A 19,018-nucleotide genomic window follows, 5' to 3' on the forward strand; every position below is an offset into this window, starting at 1 on the left:
AGACACACGACCCCAGCCTCCGTGGTCGGAGACCTCTCTGGGCCTCCTCGTACACAACAAAGACATAACTCTATTTTAAGCTTGTAAAATGATGTAATTTGGCTGAATTATATAACACTTGTTAACTTGTGACAAACCCTGCATGAGGAATTCAAGTTTGTTTGGAACGGGAAGGTCACACAAAAACATTTAAATTTAAAATGAAAACTGTGTGAAATTCAACACTTAAATCTCCCACACTGTGGGTGACACTGAAGTTACACATGCAAACACTGTTTGTCCCTGCTTTTACACTAGAAAGCAGAGACAAATTCTTTTTTTTACATATTTATCAACTCTAAATTTCTCATCCTGTTAGGTGTTAGGATCAATTCGTTGTTGGTTTTGGTCTTTTTATGGGATTTATTGACAATAACAAAGTAACAACACCTGTAAGAATAGTAGAACACTCTCAGTCTTCTTCACTTTGGTTTCAAGCATCAACATGATTTCATAGCATGGAAGTGTACTTTAAATTGGCCGGCAGACCCTGTGCAGCTGGCAGGCCAATGGGAAGAGTTTTGGTAGGCAGGCGGCTCTAACTCTAACTCTGGTCTCCCCACAGACTGGCGCTCAGCCGGACAGCGCTCAGGACAACCCACTGAAGAGACAACAGGCAAGTGAGACTGACAGGAGTGCCAGCATGCACCTTTAGGGCTGTTCCTCCCTTTAACCTTCCTGAATACATATCCAGATAATCAGGACAGCATTTTCTGTACTTTGTAAACTGAAGACACTGTCAGCTCCATGTGCATTTTTTAGATAAAGGACCAACACTGTACAACGGAGTACAACTTTGCTATGCAATGCAACTCTGGAAATGCATGAAAATCAAGGGATTTATTTCATTTGAGGCATGATATAACACACACACACACACACACACACACACACACACACAGTACAGAGTACAGAGTTCAGAGTGCACACACAGAGTACAAAAACACATCTGTCTTTTTTCTCTGCAAATGTTGCAACCTTTTTAAACATTTAACCTCTGTCTGCCTCAACCATAGATGTTGTTATCACTCACAATACTTACTTTTGCTTTGCCCTTAGTGTTCTTCCTTGATTGATTTTCTCCTGACCTCTTATCACGTCCTGCTTTTAGCCCACAAACGAGAAGGAGGACAACCGCATGAAGAATGTTCCCGTCCCGGTGTACTGTCGTCCTCTGGTAGAAAAGGACCCCAACAGGAAGGTGAGGAGTTCAGGGGACATCAGGGGCATCTGTTTTTTGGGATATGAACCACCAGAACTCTACTCAAAAATGTGTTTTACTTAGTTAGTTCCCCTTGAATGTTTGGTCCTCACTGGGGACCTGCAGTTTGACGTTAAAAGGTTTTCACATCCATCCGGGGAAAGTTTCTCTGTGCTAACCTTAAATCTCAGTTTAACACAATCATAACTAGTGTGTGTGTGTGTGTGTGTGTGTGTGTGTGTGTGTGTGTGCATGTGTGTGTATGTATGCTTGAAGTTGTGGTGCGCAGCTGGAGTGGACCTGTCAGGATGGAGGGCCAGCAACCAGGAGTCGGTACCAGCCAAAGCACCGTTGGGCGGCAGCGACCCCCTGCACGCTGAGGAGAACGGAGCTGGAAAGAAGAGCAGCCACAGCTCCCCAGAAAAGAGGAAGGTAGAGATCAATTATAGAAAATATTAATTTTATTACTACTAGAGGGTGGTTCAAAGCTAATATTGGACACTCAACTAGAAATGAGTCATAGATGTGGAAAAAATAATATTCACATATTAGTAATAAGTTTAAAAAAAAAAAAATTCCATGGAGTATAAGGCATTAAACTAAACTACACAGAGAAATAGAGGACACACACATGGACCACGTCTGTCCTTTTTCTGTTAGTCGTAATTGTGTTGTCTCCTCTCTCTCTCTCCTCCACTCGCCCCCAGTCCAAGGAGCTCCAGGAAACGGACGCCATGAGCAGTCGAGTGTGGATCCTCACCAGCACCCACTCTGCCAGCAAGGTGGTCATCATCGATGCCAACCAGCCGGGCTCACTGGTCGACCAGTTCAACGTCTGTAACGCCCACGTGCTCTGCATCTCCAGTGTGCCAGGTGAGACAGAAAGTTTGTGTTAAACCCCCGTACACTACTAATACATCTGGTATGTTGAAGGGTGAAACCTCTTTGTACTTGTGTGTTGTTACTCAAATTCTGTCTTTTCTAGAGACTTTGTTTTGAATAATACGATGTAAAAATGCAAATGGTCATCTCTTGTTTAGTATCGGATTGTAAATCAACAGCTGTATCTGTGTGACGTTGTCATCAGATTTTTTGTTATTAATTCAGAAAAGTGTTTTTACAAGCACCACATTTTTCTGCTGAGCAATTTCCCCACAATGTGAAATGTAAACATGTTGTTGTTGTTGTGTGTGTACAAAAAGAGAGATGCGTGTTAATATGTGTGTGTTTGTATCCAGCTGCCAGCGAGAGCGACTATCCAGCAGGAGAGATTGTGTTGGATTCAGGTGACAGTGGAGCAGGGGGGGGAGGCGAGGATGCCGGCGGCGTGGAGGGCATGTTGGCTGGTATCACTCTTGTCGGATGTGCCACCAACTGCAGTGTTGCCCGTAGCAACTGCTCCTCGCGCACTGATACGCCCATAATGGACAAAGGACAAGGTGGGCACATCCTCAATGCTCCTGCATCTTTTTCTTTTCATCATTATGGAAAGGCATCAAACTGACCAGTTTGTGTATTTATGTTAATGGTGTTGTGCGGCAGCCCCTACTGCTCCCCCCATGAATGGGAAGATTCACTCTGGCCAGTCAGCCGAGGAGGCCACGGAGGCCACCGAGGTTCCCGAGTCAACAGCCAGTCACGCAGCGCTGAGATCTGGACCTCCAGGACCATTTACTGAGCACGTCTTCACCGACCCCCAGCCTCGTTTATCAGACGCCTCTGACAGGTAGGAGGCCAAAGTCGGTCCATATAAAGACCATCAGGAATGTCGTGAATACATGTATGTGTACATTTAATAACTGATAACTTTTAGTACACTAGATCCTGTACGGGGAAATATGTTGTCCTTTTTGAACTGGTAAAGATAAGTGTGTTTGTTGTCTGTCCACACAGAAGCGCAGGTCAATCCAAAGATGAAACTTCTCAGCCTCCAGAGTCAGAGGACGGAGGGGAAGAGACCAAGAACTACACCAGCGTGGCCCCCACTATGTGGCTCGGGGCCCAGAACGGCTGGTAAGTTGCTCAGCAGAACTACTCGCAACTTCTGCTGAAGCCACACAGTATCTAAAAAAAACACATATTACAATCATTTCTTCACCCTTAAGCTTATATTTTTATTGTTATCACTTTACTTTTGCAAGAAAGGATCAGTCACATGCTGGATAGGAAGATTCTTTTTGGGTCTTTCTGCCAAAAGACCCCAAAAGAGTGCTTGTATCTTCCATCCAAAACGCACATATAAATATCATGACATGCTTCTTTTGAACTCTATATGCAGTTTGGTTTTACTCTGGAGTATCTTGCCTCTGTTCTCCCTCAAGGCTCTACGTCCACTCAGCAGTTGGAAACTGGAAGAAGTGCCTCCACTCCATCAAACTCAAAGACTCTGTGCTCAGTCTGGTGTAAGTGGTGGTGACAGTTAAACTCTGTGATTGTAGGCAAATGTTGTGTAGTTTGGGATTTCAGAATCAGAAGTCTTTATGTATTTCTGTGAATGCAGCAGTCTCCGTCTCCTCTCTAATTGCAGACACGTGAAAGGTCGTGTGCTGGTTGCCCTCGCTGACGGGACCCTCGCCATATTCCATAGATCAGAGGGTATTTGGGATTTTAAATATTTGTTTTAGCAGAGCGCCCATGCACCAAACTGCTAGTTGGTTCCAGAACCTAAGAAAAGCACAATGCAGGCTGATATCGCCAAAACTCTGAAACAGGAAAACATGCATTTAACTGTTTTTTAAAAGCTTTTATCGCTGCTTCATTGATCAGCACTGATGATAAAACACTAAGCTGTGAATGAATGTTTTCAGTGTGGTTTGTATAGACATGAATGCAACTAGGAACTGCTGTTAACTTTTGATAATTAATAAAAAAAAAAAAAAAACAGATGGCCAGTGGGATTTATCCAACTACCACCTAATGGACCTCGGACGGCCTCATCACTCCATCCGCTGCATGGCTGTAGTACATGATAAGGTTTGGTGCGGCTACAAGAACAAGATCCACGTCATCCAGCCCAAGAGCATGCAGATCGAGGTGAGTCATGAAACTACCGTTGCATTATCCTCCTGAAAAATGAGTCCAACGATAAAACTGTAATAATGAGTTGATTTGCTCCACCCCTCATTCTTTCACCACTCTCCAGAAGTCCTTCGACGCCCACCCTCGCAGGGAGAGTCAGGTGCGGCAGCTGGCGTGGATCGGTGATGGTGTTTGGGTGTCGATCCGGCTAGATTCGACCCTGCGTCTCTACCATGCGCACACACACCAGCACCTCCAGGATGTGGACATCGAGCCATACGTCAGCAAGATGCTGGGTGAGATTACATGTTGGCTTGTTTTAGAGAGAATCTACAGCCAATTTGGCTAACTTTACTGCTAAATGTGAATGATGGTGCTTGAAGCCTGTTATATTCTCACTGACATGCAGCCTGTTCAGTCTTAGGTCGTTCTCCACTGACTCTGGTTGTAATTCACAGGCACTGGCAAGCTGGGCTTCTCTTTTGTGCGAATCACAGCGCTTCTGATTGGTGGAAACCGTCTCTGGGTAGGAACTGGAAACGGCGTGATCATCTCCATCCCACTGACAGAGAGTGAGTTTCATCTATACAGCTTACAACAAGTGACCCCGCAACTAAATGTGTGGACGAAAGTGTGGTAAGGCAACAATGCCTTCCTAATGATAGAATAAAAGGGCACCTTTTCTGTCCACTAAAACCACAAAATGGAGGTTATTTCGTGGTATGATTTGTCTGTCTCGATGTTACTTAGACGAATCTCAAAAACTTGTCAACAGATTTTTTGGTGTAGATCTGAATCCAGCTGCACTACCATGTGGTCACTTTACATTTTGGCTTAAAATCCCTAAACCATAAGGTGTAAAAGGACTTTTTTCCCCCCCTGGATTAGTTCAAGACAAATTGCTAATTTTCTACTTTATAGATTTTCTTTTTTTTTTTTTTTTAGACGATCTGAAATTCAGCTCATGGGGTGTGCATGTATTTTATACACTGCAGAAACTAACAGCAGCTTCATAATCAAATGTTATCAAATTGCATCATTAGGTAGCCTGAACTGACCAAAACAAGAGGGTTTTCCTCACATACTGCAATGCTGTTTATCTGTGTTCTTCTTTAGCGTACTCCCTCTTCGCCCCATGAACTCGCATCGTCTTTCTTTCCACCTTCTGTTTTCCTGCCTCCCCTCAGTGGTTTCCAATCTTTCACAGACGGTCTTAGTTATAACTGTTACTGTCCTCTTTCTCCTCCGCTCTCCTCCCCCCCCTCCTCCCCCCTCCTGTAGCGGTGGTCCTTCACCGGGGACAGCTCCTTGGTTTGAGGGGTAAGTGGGAGCCCTCCCTCCCGCTGTTGTGATCTTTTCTTGCCCGCCTTCGCCCGGTCAAACCTTCATGTCCCCTGAAACAGTGTCATGTCTACAGACTAAAGCTACCCGTTTCTTTATGCTAAGTTAAGATATGAACTCCAGTGAATATTAGGCACTCCATTAGTCCTCTTTTATCTGTTAACATTTAGCAGGTGAAGGTCACCAAAAGTATTCTGTGTGCTCTGTATGATTTTAGTTCTTACTGCATATCGGAGCAGTGCTTTTACTCATTGGTTGCTTTGCATGTTAATTTATTTAGTATTGTGCTTTACTGCATCAATGACTAAAAGATGTTGGTGTGTACCCGATCCATTGCATGCAAGGGATGTGTTTTAAAGGTTTCAAATTGTTTTTGTTAGTTTTTTTATTCTAAAATCATTTCTCATTTTCAGTTGATCCATGGATATATGTGGATTTTGTGGGTGTTTTTTGCCACCCGTCTCATGCTGCCTACCACATATGATTTGCTAGTAAACATTCCTCGTTGGTTAGTTTCTCACTCCTAGCTTCTTCATCCCTCAGCCAATAAGGTGTCTCCCACATCGTCCGGCGGAGTGATCCATGTGTACGGTGACGATGGCTCGGAGAAGAGCACCGGCAGCTTTATCCCCTACTGCTCCATGGCACAAGCCCAGCTCTGTTTCCATGGACACCGCGATGCTGTCAAGTTCTTTGTCTCTGTACCTGGTAAGCACAAAGCCCGTCTGTGTCTGTAACTGACTACATTCCCTAGTCTTTAACCTGTTTTTGTTTTCTTCCCGTGTGTGTGTGTGTGTGTGTGTGTGTGTGTGTGTGTGTGTGTGTGTGTGTGTGTGTGTGTGTGTGTCAGGCAATGTACTGGCCACCCTAAACGGCAGTGTGCTGGACAGTCCATCAGAGGGGCAGGGGTCAACAGCGCCCCAAGAGACGGAGGCCCAGAGTGTTCACAACGTGCTGGTGCTGAGTGGAGGAGAGGGCTACATCGATTTCCGTATAGGTGAGAAGTCACACCTGCACATAAACCTGACGCCACACACACACGTACTGTATTATAGGTGTAGCTGTGTGACGCAGCAAACCGCTGAGCTATGAGAAGAAAAGTACTTAAATGATGTTGCTGCATGTTGATATTTTGCCAATAAATTGTCTCTTTTAAAAGGGGTCCTTTAAGGGCCACGGGATATATATTTTGCAAAACAAAATGAATGGGCACAGTTTAGAAAAAAATAATATACATTCCACAATTTATGTATGTTTGTAATTATTTTTTATTTATAGCACATTACTGGTGTGACTGTTATTGAGTGTTCACTGCCATGACACTACACTACATAATGTGCAGTTCTCCACGGTGACCACTGGAGGGCAGTGAACAACGACTTTAAATACACTGTTTAGAAGCTACAGAAATAAGACACTAAACAAAATGTATTAGCACAATAAAGTTTAGTATTTGTGGATTTACAGCTCTTATGCTCTCTGCTTCCCTGTTTTCCTTTAGGAGACGGAGAGGACGATGAAACGGAGGAAGGAGACAGTGGCGGACCTTCGCAGGTAAAACCTGCTTTGTGTAAAAACGAGCGAAGCCACATCATCGTCTGGCAGGTGTCTTACATACCTGAGTGACACCTGGATCTGCTTTAACACCCAAACCCACTCACCTCCTTAAAGAAATCTTCTCTTGTCCCCAAAAAGCTTCCAGCCACCCCAAACCTTGTAATTATCCCTGGTCATGTAAAAGTTCCCCCTTGGCTCTAAAACGACCCTCCAAGCCACATATCGTCCCTTGTAACTATTATATCCCCTCCTGCCCCGTCACCTTGTAACTTTTATGCCTTGTAATTACCTCCTCTATAGTAATCTGCCTGCCATCCTGTTTCTGTCCCACCCAGGGCATTGTAACTATCTTCATGAGCCTTGTAACCCAGCCTCATAACTACCTCCCTCCTCTGTATCAATCTTATATTCACCCTGCAAGCACACTGTATCTCCTCCTATATTTACCTCAATTGTCCTGCATCTGCCCCAGTCTACTCCTTCTCTTCCTCCACTTAGTTTGTCATCTGTGAAGCCTCCACCTCATCTTAAAGCAAAGCTCAGAGCCCCAAAATTGCATCAGATTGTACCAATAACAAAAAACAAGAACAGCAGGTACAAAAATGTGGATGACACCGACTTGCATTTCCACCAGAAATTGCTCTGATTTTTTTCTGAACAGCCAATCCAGCAATCCATAATAACCATAAATGCCATTATATGTTTAAATGGAGTTAATGGATGCAGGTGTCAGGTGTTTACAGATCGACAGTCTTTGACAGTGTGTGGGAGTGAAAACAAATTCTTGTTTTGGCTTTAAGATTGTAGTGGATGGCAAATGAGTTTGGGTCACATTTTACGACGACGAGGAACAAATGGAAACTCAAAAGTACAACGAATTCAGCACTAAAGTCTGGGCTTTTTTGGCTGTTACCCAAAATATTTTGCAGTCGTGTCTATTTAGAGTCTTGATTAACGACCTTGCTCATTTTCTACCCTGAAATAAAAACCTTCAAGAGGATATAACAGACCCCAAATGAAAGGAAATATCTAATGCCTGATGTAAATTAAAGAGTCGTGTGAATAAGGTTATTAAACCAGTTGAAGGGGTTGTGTTCAAGGTGTCAAGGGTTCAGTCCGAGACTTATTCCTCTCATCTGACTGGCTGTTGATCAGACGGTTTGTTGTAAAGCAGGTGAACAGTGATGTGTTGTCATTATGTGTACAGGGATTATTGTAAATCCCCAGACACACTGAAGCCCATCCTCTTTGTTCAGTATGGACATTCATGCATTGATCTCTATCTGTGTGAATTAAATATTAAACATATTTGTGTGCTGAAAAAAAGGTACAGTTGATGTGTGTGTGTCTTACTTTACAAAACAAACATAATAACTGACTAAACATTTAAACAAATCATTTCCTGATAGGATTTATTTTATTTGTTTTTAGACAATTCCAATACAATTCATACAGCATCGTGACAAAAGCAGCTGTTGGAGAAATTAAAAGTTTTATAGAACTAAATATATTAGCGTACTTATTTCAGTGCAGTATCTTTTAATTTGGAAACTAAGCCTGACAAATTACAAAATAAGAGCTCATCGAAAGCTGTTAAGCGTCTTATTTTTGAAACTTGTCCCAAGTAATGTGACAATCTGTTTTACACCCTTACAGAATTTAAAGGTACAGGAAACTGAAAAAAAAAAACATGTGTGTAGAAAGGCAATAATTGTGTTAGTTAATTGCTCCCATGTTCATGGGTTTTCAATGCAAGTACTATTACAGGAGAAACATGTATATTTTAGAAATCAACCTTTAGTGTGCAGCTATTCACTTGCCATTCCCTGATGCGTTAACCCACGATAAACATGAATCAAAACCTTTTATTGCTCCACATTCCAAGCTTATTGCTTAAAAACTGTAAACACGAACGAGTGTCTGGACTAACGGAAGATGACAATGAAAACTGTAACAGAAGCAGACACGTTAATGTTAATGAGTATTGCTCACTTAGTGCATGTTTGCTTTGTAATGTAATTTCACCTCAGAAATGTAGTTCAGATGGATACAAAATACATTTTATGAAGAAAAAAAAAGGACATCCAATGTGGCTACAAGCTACTAAAGCCAAAAAAATATGTATCTGAGGTATGATGTGATCCATCTTGTAATGACACCAATATAAAATAAAAACACTGGTTTACCTACAGGAGTACACACAGCACATGTACACCGTCAGTTGTAGATCCAGTGGCTGCTGTTGTCCTCCCAGCAGTGAAGCTCGTTCTGTCGAAACCACAGAGAGATTTCCTTCTGGGCGCTCTCCACAGAGTCACTGCCGTGGATCACGTTCCTGCAACGCGCAACCAAAACACAAACATGTTCAGGACATTCAGACACAGACTCCGTTCAGCTTCTTTTTGATCATGTGGTTCTTCTTTTTTTAAACCAGGGATGAAAAAAATCTGTAGATACTACCAGAAAAAGAATAGCAACTGTTTGCAACACCTGGATCAGGTGGTAAGTCATCAGCTACATTTAAACTATCTAAACTATTTAAACTACACTGTGGAAAGTGTGTCTGCCATGTCAGTGACAGGTTTATCACAATCGTGAGCTTTGTACATTCACACAATCCTTCAAAATGTTGGCAATTTAGAAGCATTATTGAAAAGGTTATTGAGGGTAGAGGCAACTACAGCACCAGGGACATTAAAGACATGCTGGTCTATTTGCAACCTAGGTCGACCTCTGATGTAATAACGTTCAAAACAAATTGGAAATTACTGTGGTAAATGTTGTGGCATTGATAATGTTCTTTGTGTTTTTATTTGTTCTTTTATATGGAAGTTTTCAGAAATCTTTCTGGAGATTTCATGCAATTGGAGAAACATAAGAAAGGGTAACCACAAAGGGAAGAAAAAAAAATGACTTAGAAGGCAGCAGAGAAAGGGAAGGTATGTAGTATAATATGTCGGAAAAAGTCATAAAAGTGTCATAGTATAGTATGTCCAAAAACGTGATTACAAAAAAGTCATGGTATAGCATGTCGGAAGAAGTGTCAGTAGAGCATGTCGAAAAAAATTATAAAAAAAGTCATAGTATATTATCTCGAAATTAATTGTAAAAAAAGTAATTGTACAGTATGTCGAAAAAAGTAATAGCATAGTATGTCGAAAGAAGTGATGAAAAAGTCATAGTATAGTTGTCGAAAAACTCATTAAAAAGTCAAAGTATAGCATATTGAAAAAAGTCATAGTATAGTATGTCGAAAAAAGTAAAAAAAAAAAAAAAAAGAAATTCATAAAAATGTCATAGTATAGTGTGTCCAAAAAAGCGGTAAAAACATCATAGCATGTCGAAGAAAGTGCTAAAAAAGTCATAGTATAGCATGTCAAAAAAAAGTCATAAAAATGTCAAAGTATAATATGTCAAAGAGAGTCTGAAAGAACACGCAAACTCCACACAAAAAGGCCCAGCCTGGACTGGGAATCAAACCAGGGATCAGAGTTGAAAACAGTCATAGTATAATATGTCGAAAAAAAGTGATAAAAAAGTAATAGTGTGTCAAAAGCCTTAGTATAGTATTTCGAAAAAAACATGAATATTAACACAACTTTCTGTTTTCCAAACATTCTCTTATCACCCAGAGCTTTCTGACCTGACACACTGGTTTATGTTTTGGCCATATTTATCTTTTACACTTTGTATATTTGACATCAAAACTCACTGCTACACATAAGGTTTGAACACATAACCTTCAGTCTTCTAAGCATTCTCCTATCACCCTGAGTCATTAGAAGTCATAGAATAATATGTAAAAAACTAAAGTCATAGTATAGGTGTGGCTGGTTAGCTCAGTTGGTAGAGCAGTTGCACATATACAGAGATTTATTTGTTGACACAGAAGGTCCAGGGTTTGAGTCCAACCTGTGATGGTTTCCTGCATATCTTCTCCCTTTTCATGTCCTATCCATTAAAGGTGGAAATGCTCCCAAAAAAATAATATAGCATGTTGAAAACAATTTAAAAAAAGTAATTGTACAGTATGTCAAAAAAAGTGATGAAAAGTCATAGTATCTTATATTGAAAAAAAAGTCATAGTATAGTATGTCGAAAAAAGTTTTTAAAAAAAGTTATAGACTAGTATGTTGGAAAAGTCATAAAAAGTCATAGTATAGTACGTCAAAAAAAGTCATAAAAATGTCATGGTATACCATGTCGAAAAAAATAACATTTTATAGTATATAAAAAAAAGTCATAGTATAGTATGTCGAAAAAAAAGTTATAGTATAGTAAGTCGAAAAAGTCGGATAAAAAGTCATAGTATAATATGTCGAAAAACATCATGAATATTAACACACAACCTTCTGTTTTCCAAACATTCTCTTATCACCCTGACCTATCTGACCTGACACACAGGTTTATGTTTTGGGCACATTTGTCTTTTTCACTTTGTATATTGCACCTTAAAATTCAATGCAACACATAAGGTTTGAACACACAACCTTCAGTCATCTAAGCATTCTCCTATCACCCTGAGGTATCTGATCCGACACACATAACTGTAGTGTCTTTGCTATTTGACTTCTAACTCACTGATATTTAGTATAGCAATTCATAGAAAATGTCATTAAAAGTCACAGTATGTCAAAAAAGGCTTGAAAAAGTCATAGTATAGTATGTCAAAAAAGTGATTAAAAAAGGTCATAGTATAGTATGTCAAAAAAGTGATTAAAAAAAGTCATAGTATAGTATGTCAAAAAAGTGATTAAAAAAAGTCATAGTATAGTATGTCAAAAAAGTGATATGGTCATAGTATAGTTTGTCAAAAAAAGTGATAAAAAAGTCAGTATTGTATGTCGAAAAAAAATGGTAAAAAAGTAATCAAAAAAGCCATAGTATAGTATATCGAAAGAACTGCAACACAAAGTTTGAACACACAACCTTCAGTCTTCTAAACATTAACATAAAAGTCGAAAACAGGCATGTCTGAAAAAAAGTCATAGTATAGTATGTTGAGAAAAAGACATAGTATAGTATGTCGAAAAAAAGACATAGTATAGTACGTTGAAAGAAGTGATAAAAAAGTAAAAGTATAGTATGTGGAAAAAGACATAGTATATAATGTCGAAAAAAAATTATAAAAAGTCATACTATACAGTACTATACTATATATAGTATGTCCTAAAAAGTGATAAAAACAGTCATAGTAATGTAATCATCATGTAATCATGTAAAATGTTGAAAATGCCAAAGTTTAGTATATTATGTTGAAAAAAGTGATAGTCATTATATAGTACGTCGAAAAAAGTCATAGTATAGTATGTTGAAAAAAGTGATAAAAAAGTCAGTATAATATGTCAAAAAAAATAACGGTAAAAAGGTATAGTATGTCAAAAATAATTAAAAAAAAATAGTATGTCAAAGAAAGTCTGGAAGAACATCCAAACTCCACAAAAACTAAGTCACGCAATACAGACTCCATCATAAGTACAGAAAAAGACTGAATGAAGCACTTAACTTAAACAGTGATAACACAAAAACTGTCAAATATATCAAAAAGCTAAATCAATATATAATTTCTCATTTTATTAAAGTTTTAATGACTGTGAATCTGTAGGTCAAAGTAGTGGAGTAGCATTTCAAAGAGGAAGAAGCCTGAACAGGATTTGAAGATTGCTCCATTGACTTCAATGTAAAACTTAAAAAAAAGGCCTAATATTAAAAGAATTATAAATAGCAGGAGAAAAGTTGAATAGTTGCCATCATGTCCTTAAGGAGCTAAACATTTTCATATTTGAATGTTTTTTGTAGCTGAATGTATGCAGAAGTAAGAGGCGAGCTAAGAAAGTTGAAGAATAAAGAATCGGATGACAATACTGTGAATGCTGCTGAATCAGCATTCACACAATGACGGCTGAGTTTCATTCCGGGGACTGATAGTGTCCATGCTGGAATACTCCCATGGCTTAATGGGACACATGAATAGACAGAGCAACCTGTGCTTTTCATACTATGGCAAGTCAAAACGTCTGCTGCCTGCTGCTGTTCTCCCTCACATTTTCCTTCACAGGAGGAGAACCGATCTTACCTGCCCACTTCTACACAGTAATCTCCTCGGATGGTTCCAGGCAGCGAGTCAGCAGGATTGGTCTCTCCCAACATCTTACGTGCAGTCTTGACCACGTCCAAACCCTCCCACACCTGAACACAGAAATGTACATGACTAGAGCATGCAGAACAAAGCACAAACATCAAATGACGTATGGAGACTGATGAGACAAAAACTAAAAATGACTTGATTTTGCATACAAATGGCTCAAAACGAGCATCTTTGCTTCAGTCTTTTTATATAGAGAACCATAAAACACAACACAGTTTCTACTCAACAGCAGCTTTTTTCCTGTTGTATCAGGACAGTAAACTATGACCTATTATGTGAGATAAAAACTAATACTTTAGTATCCTGTGTACATCTGTACAGTATATGGGAGACTCACCATTGCTACGATTGGTCCAGAGCTCATGTAGCTCATCAGTCCCTGGAAGAAAGGCTTACTCCTCAGTTCCCAGTAGTGTTCCCTCAGAAGATCCTCTGATGCCTGACACACAATACATACACATTCAATTAAAATGTAAAAAAATATCATTAATTTATTATATTAGCCTTGATAAATTACTTGGAAACAAGAAGTCCCAGGGGAGAGTTAAAGGCATAAAATACCTGCACAAGTTTGAGGCCCACCAGTTTGAAACCTTTCTTTTCAAAGCGACGCATGATTTCTCCCACCAGTTTCCGTTGCACGCCATCCGGTTTTACAGCAATGAAGGTGCGTTCATTTACACCGGTCCAGCCTAGGATCAGAGAGAACATACAGCAAAAATGAAGGTAAAACCAACAAGTGTTTAAAGTGAACAATGACGGCCACTACACACAACCTAGTTTGCATGCACCTTGGAATAGACTGGAGGAAGCAGCATCATTCATGCAAGAGACAGTGCTTAGGCAAATGGTCGATGACAACTCAGACATTAGTGACAGCTGTGAGGGCATTTATGTATATGGTATAAACTGTTTCTGTAATTGCTGTGCATTTGACAATAAAGACATTGAAACTTGAAGTCAGTCAACAACCCACCCGTGCAGTAGAACTTAATACCTTTGAACTTAATAACTACATGCGTCAAATATCATTTTCAGGTCTTCACTAGTAACGATAGTCTTGTGTAACTTCCATAGACTGTTAATATTAATACAGTCTATGGTAACTTCAGATGATATACAAGGACGGGAGACGCCTAAACCCTGCATTTTGACAACCTCTCAGCCACAGCCAGGTAAATCTCAATTATTTTTGCCTACGGTGCGTCTCACCAGATTCTTCAATCCGTGCATGTTTAAAAACCAAATCTTCAAGTTCATGTATTTCTCTCTGTTTTTTTTTTCTCGGGCCCATAGCTGACTGTGCTCCTCCAGCTGCCAGCTCTTACAGGCTCCAAATCAATCCCAGCGCACTAACACACACAGGAGCTATTAATAGGATGAATCAACGTATTTTACAGTGGGAAGGGCACATGGACTAACGTCAACGTTACGATGCTGGTAGTTGGACAAAGTAGCCGCTATGAGAATAGATTAGTAAACTAGCTGTAGTTTTACCCACACAGTTAATATGCACACTTTAAAGCCGAGCGACTCTACATTGCCTCTGTTTACTAGACACTTAATAGTTTTATCCACACAGTTAAAATACACACTTCAAAGCCGAGCGACCTCTGTTTAATAGACAATGACTAACACAAGCTCTGTTTAAGTTATTGAAGGTTTCATGACACCATCGTTCCACCAGTTAACTCTGCTCCTTCAGGTAGCTAGCCGAGGAGTCTGTCGCGGTGAGGTAAAGTTAGCATCTCCTGCTCAAACCATAGAAAGTATAAGAACACATGGTGGAAACTGTGAGCATATTACCCGGTGTGAAAGTCAAACAGAATGGTATTGAACGATACATGACGTTTAAACTGATATAGCACCAACCTGGCTGAAATAAGTAAGAAAATATAGACAAAAACAGGCAGATCATTGTCGCCGGTGGACGGAAGACCATCTGACACTTGAAGAAGGGAGTAATGGAACGTACGGACGCGCGCACGTTACTTTTAGCCTAGCCTTCCCCAAAGCGCGGGCACGTTGTGTGCCCGAGGCTCACGAGCATTCATAATACAGCCATGCTCACTAAGAGCAAATCTGATGCAAATCCGTGAAAGACCATTTTCGCCCGTATGTTATCAATCAATCAATTAATCAATCAGTCAGTCAATCAATTTATTTATCACCTGAAATCATATAAAAAACAAATTTTCAGTGAAATGTAATCTCTCAGTTACTTAATGAATATATGTGATGGGGCAGTCTTAAAGGTCGCATGATATAGTGCTCTTTGGATGCTTTTATATAGACCTTAGTGGTCCCCTAATACTGTATCTGAAGTCTCTTTTATATAGACCTTAGTGGTCCCCTAATACTGTATCTGAAGTCTCTTTTATATAGACCTTAGTGGTCCCCTAATACTGTATCTGAAGTCTCTTTTATATAGACCTTAGTGGTCCCCTAATACTGTATCTGAAGTCTCTTTTATATATACCTTAGTGGTCCCCTAATACTGTATCTGAAGTCTCTTTTATATAGACCTTAGTGGTCCACTAATACTGTATCTGAAGTCTCTTTTATATAGACCTTAGTGGTCCCCTAATACTGTATCTGAAGTCTCTTTTATATATACCTTAGTGGTCCCCTAATACTGTATCTGAAGTCTCTTTCCCGAAATTCATCCTTGGTGCAGAATTACAGCCACTAGAGCCAGTCCCACAATGAGCTTTCCTTAGGATGTGCCATTTCTGTGTCTGTAGCTATTGAGGAGGAGAGGGGGGGGGCAAGGTGGAGGGTGGGGGTGTGGCCTTGACCAACTACCACTTTGCTCATTAGAAAGCCATGATGTCTCTCTCTTTCTCATGGGTGAGCCAAATTCTCTGGGTGGGAAAGCAGAGAAAGGGGAGGTAACCTTTCCCCTTATGACATCATAAAGGGAAGATTCCAGATCGGCCCATCTGAGCTTTCATTTTCTCAAAGGCAGATCAGGATACCCAGGGCTCGGTATACACCTATCACCATTTCTAGCCACTGGGGGACCATAGGCAGGCTGGGGGGACTCATATTAATGTTAAAAAACCTCAAAGTGAAATTTCCATGCCATGGGACCTTTAAGCGAGATGGTTGTATGAGGATTAAAAACACTGGACTGACAATATAACCCCATATCTATTAAATTTAGGTTTAATAACGTCAAACGTTGGTGTTTTGCTGGTCTTTATTTATTTGGTTATCAGGCACCTCCATAAAAGGGCCAATTTGGATATATCAGAGCTCTCTGACAAATCTAAATTACCCAGTCTAAATTACAACCAGGAAGTTGATGTGAACACTATTTACCAGTTGGAAACTTGTGATTATGATGAGTCCAATATGAGGTCTTTGGTGTTTTTTGCCCCCAACCTCTCCTCCCAGGCAGCGCGGCAATGGTTATGTTTAGGGTTAACTGCCTGGAAGGCGCCATTGGAGGCAAAAAACAACATACAAAAACAGATAACCACGGGATGAGAAGAGGTCTAATTGGGCAAAATACACATCACTTTTGACTGCGTGGTCACTGGTGGAAGCTGCGGTCCCTTCCTTTTTTCTTCGATAATACAAATAAGTGATTTAGTCTTTAATGCAGGCACGCACACAAAAAAACACTGACAGTGGCTTTATTTTCATCTCAAGTTTAATATTTACCACATTACACAGATGCACATTACAAACAAAGAGGCCTGCTTCAGATGAAAATAGCAGAGAACTCCTTTGAGTCTAGGATTTATCGGGACATTGAGCCGAGGGCTTCCAATGTACATAAAACGGATTTGGTTCAAAATGTCCAAGATTTGCATCTTCAGAACCATGAGTATCACACCGCTGTCCCCTCTGTCCTCTGCGTCTCTTGTTCCTGCTTGCGGAAATAGTCTTTGTTGAGCAGGATGTCCCTCTTTAAAGGCAAGGCTGGCTCCTCGGCCACTACGCTGCCTACTGCCTTCTTGTACTGGGCCAGCAGCATAGCGCGAAGCAGGGGCGGGTAGGGGACGTAGCGCACAGGCGGCTCAGGGAGCGGCTTAAAGTCCTTGATCTGGTGCTCCATGTGTTTGGGAATCAGGCGCCAGTCATGGTACATCACCTTGTCTACCTCCTTGACCTCGCTCTCCTGTTTTCCTGCAAAGCACAAAATTAAACACAGTCACTACATGATGTTTATTTAAATGTAACTCCCAAAAGGCTGCTGAAACCTTTCAAACGACATGACATCAGAGCCCTCAATAGTAGTTACAGATACATTCAAATCAAATAAACAGGGTTCAATCAATCTTACCTTTGTGAGTGAGGATCCCCCATGCTCTGCCGTGATCCATGTTCTAAAAAAAACACAACAATCAGGTGTCATTTGGTTACAGGTATCCCATCAGACCCCATGCTTTTTCACTCAATTCTACACTTAAGATGATAATGTGCAGACTCCACACTCAGTGGCAGTGCGTGGATATGGCCCGTTCTCACCTCAGATGTGTAGTCCACCTTGACCTTGGTGATCTGCCAGTAGCTGGGCTCTGTGTGGTCCTCCAGCCAGGACTTGCGGGTAAAGAGGCGGCCCACTCCGAACAGCCTCATGCCTGCCAGCAGAGAGAAGAGGCGACTCTCCCTGCGGACATCCTGCCAGGCCAGCACAGGCAGCATCTTTCCCGTGTGAGGCCGCTTCATCGTCTCATAGTCCAGGGCGTACTTCTGGGACTCCCGCGGCCGGGACTTCAGCTCTCGGTACGCCCGGATCTTCCGAGCCATTTCTGCTATGAGGCGAAGACGCTTTTTCTTCACCATGACTGCCTGATGTGCAGCAGCTACTCCACAATCCTCACTGATAAACAGTCAGTGTTTCTCCTGCAAGAGATTACAGTGAGTTATGTAACGTTAGTGTAACATCTGAACGTAGCAGCTCTACAGAAGAAGCTAATTCATGTCAACCTGTCAGCATGGATCCTCAGTGGAAAGCATAAACAGCCCTGATGTAACGTTAACGAGGCTAACATAAGCTGAGTGTATGTTAGCTAGCGTTAAAAACACCTCATAAAATTCCTTTCCTACACTCACACCGACTGATTAAAATATGAACTATTGCCAAACTATCGATACTTTTCATACTCGGTAAATATCTGGAATTAAAAATACCTGAATGTCCCTGATGAGCAGAACCAATTTAAGTTGACCTCCGCAAGCAGCAAGCAAGGCACACAACTTCCGCTCACTTTGTCCGACCGCAAAGATTTCCCTGTGAACTGCCAGTGAACTTTTTGTTCCGCATGCGATAAATTAAGTAGAAGACTTATTCATATCACTGGAGGAATAATGGAATAATATTTTTGTTATTAGATAAGAATGGATATTTAATAAAGAATAATGATTTTCAACATGACTTCTGAATACCCATGTAACCAAATAAATGTTCTATTATGTCTGATGCAGTCTCTAAATTAATTCAAGAAATGATGGTAGTCTTGGCCTTTTTACAGATTTTAATTCATTTTTTACTTCAAAGATGTCAAATTGATATGGATATGGACTTGTCAAGGAAAGTGTCTCGAGGATGTTTTTAACTGATTTAACTAACATGGACACTAGAACGAAAATGAATCGTTTCAATTTTATGTTTATTTTGACCACACAATGGATAGAAGTTCTACAATTATGTTGTTTATTTTACTCGGGAAGTGTTCTATTCATAAAGGAAAATGGTCAAA

The 19,018-nt window shown here is 40.6% G+C and overlaps 3 protein-coding genes across 26 annotated transcripts in view; 1 reads left to right on the forward strand and 2 right to left on the reverse strand.

Moving 5' to 3' along the window:
- Positions 1 to 8,482, forward strand: part of mapk8ip3 (mitogen-activated protein kinase 8 interacting protein 3) — a 28,397-nt gene extending 19,915 nt beyond the window's left edge. For 19 of the 23 annotated variants that reach the window (XM_035996918.1, XM_035996897.1, XM_035996904.1 and 16 more), the window contains 16 exons: positions 605 to 655; positions 1,151 to 1,240; positions 1,517 to 1,672; positions 1,948 to 2,113; positions 2,479 to 2,679; positions 2,783 to 2,966; positions 3,134 to 3,253; positions 3,562 to 3,642; positions 3,768 to 3,835; positions 4,125 to 4,273; positions 4,383 to 4,554; positions 4,717 to 4,830; positions 5,540 to 5,578; positions 6,143 to 6,307; positions 6,450 to 6,596; positions 7,101 to 8,482. In XM_035996918.1, coding sequence (XP_035852811.1) covers positions 605 to 655; positions 1,151 to 1,240; positions 1,517 to 1,672; positions 1,948 to 2,113; positions 2,479 to 2,679; positions 2,783 to 2,966; positions 3,134 to 3,253; positions 3,562 to 3,642; positions 3,768 to 3,835; positions 4,125 to 4,273; positions 4,383 to 4,554; positions 4,717 to 4,830; positions 5,540 to 5,578; positions 6,143 to 6,307; positions 6,450 to 6,596; positions 7,101 to 7,225 — 2,028 coding nt within the window. In that variant the 3' untranslated portion in view covers positions 7,226 to 8,482. The remainder of the gene's footprint in view (positions 1 to 604; positions 656 to 1,150; positions 1,241 to 1,516; positions 1,673 to 1,947; positions 2,114 to 2,478; positions 2,680 to 2,782; positions 2,967 to 3,133; positions 3,254 to 3,561; positions 3,643 to 3,767; positions 3,836 to 4,124; positions 4,274 to 4,382; positions 4,555 to 4,716; positions 4,831 to 5,539; positions 5,579 to 6,142; positions 6,308 to 6,449; positions 6,597 to 7,100) is intronic. The other 4 variants (XM_035996905.1, XM_035996919.1, XM_035996917.1 and 1 more) reach the window with 2 other exon arrangements.
- Positions 8,483 to 8,548: 66 nt separating this feature from the next.
- Positions 8,549 to 15,312, reverse strand: nme3 (NME/NM23 nucleoside diphosphate kinase 3). The gene is made up of 5 exons (XM_031321047.2): positions 15,177 to 15,312; positions 13,866 to 13,996; positions 13,642 to 13,743; positions 13,233 to 13,345; positions 8,549 to 9,491 (listed from the first exon to the last, which is right to left on the reverse strand). Exons 1-5 carry the CDS (start codon positions 15,244 to 15,246, stop codon positions 9,374 to 9,376), a joined length of 534 nt encoding a protein of 177 aa, XP_031176907.1. The 5' UTR covers positions 15,247 to 15,312; the 3' UTR covers positions 8,549 to 9,373.
- A 1,632-nt stretch (positions 15,313 to 16,944) lies between these two features.
- On the reverse strand, positions 16,945 to 18,579 carry mrps34 (mitochondrial ribosomal protein S34). 2 transcript variants are annotated; one of them, XM_031321060.2, is made up of 4 exons: positions 18,450 to 18,579; positions 17,784 to 18,161; positions 17,599 to 17,641; positions 16,945 to 17,441 (listed from the first exon to the last, which is right to left on the reverse strand). In XM_031321060.2, the coding sequence occupies exons 2-4, from the start codon at positions 18,099 to 18,101 to the stop codon at positions 17,143 to 17,145; spliced, it is 660 nt and encodes a 219-aa protein (XP_031176920.1). In that variant the 5' UTR covers positions 18,102 to 18,161; positions 18,450 to 18,579; the 3' UTR covers positions 16,945 to 17,142. The 2 variants fall into 2 exon arrangements, with proteins under 2 accessions (XP_031176920.1, XP_035852970.1); XM_035997077.1 differs by lacking the exon at positions 18,450 to 18,579 and adding an exon at positions 18,246 to 18,384.
- Between the last annotated feature and the right edge of the window lie 439 nt (positions 18,580 to 19,018).

Source organism: Sander lucioperca, chromosome 21 (genome assembly GCF_008315115.2).
Source record: "Sander lucioperca isolate FBNREF2018 chromosome 21, SLUC_FBN_1.2, whole genome shotgun sequence".
Taxonomy (NCBI): Eukaryota; Metazoa; Chordata; class Actinopteri; order Perciformes; family Percidae; genus Sander; species Sander lucioperca.

Bases quoted from the DNA above. Each gene is read 5' to 3' on its own strand.
- nme3 (XM_031321047.2), bottom strand. From the start codon at position 15,246: ATGGTCTTCCGTCCACCGGCGACAATGATCTGCCTGTTTTTGTCTATA. The intron at 13,997-15,176 runs GTTGGTGCTATA...CTCTGATCCTAG, and splicing joins TTCTTACTTATTTCAGCCAG to GCTGGACCGGTGTAAATGAA. The intron at 13,744-13,865 runs GTATTTTATGCC...ATTGTGTGTCAG, and splicing joins TGGGCCTCAAACTTGTGCAG to GCATCAGAGGATCTTCTGAG.
- mrps34 (XM_031321060.2), bottom strand. From the start codon at position 18,101: ATGGTGAAGAAAAAGCGTCTTCGCCTCATAGCAGAAATGGCTCGGAAG. The intron at 17,642-17,783 runs GTGAGAACGGGC...TGTTTTTTTTAG, and splicing joins AGGTGGACTACACATCTGAG to AACATGGATCACGGCAGAGC. The intron at 17,442-17,598 runs GTAAGATTGATT...TGTGCTTTGCAG, and splicing joins GGGGATCCTCACTCACAAAG to GAAAACAGGAGAGCGAGGTC.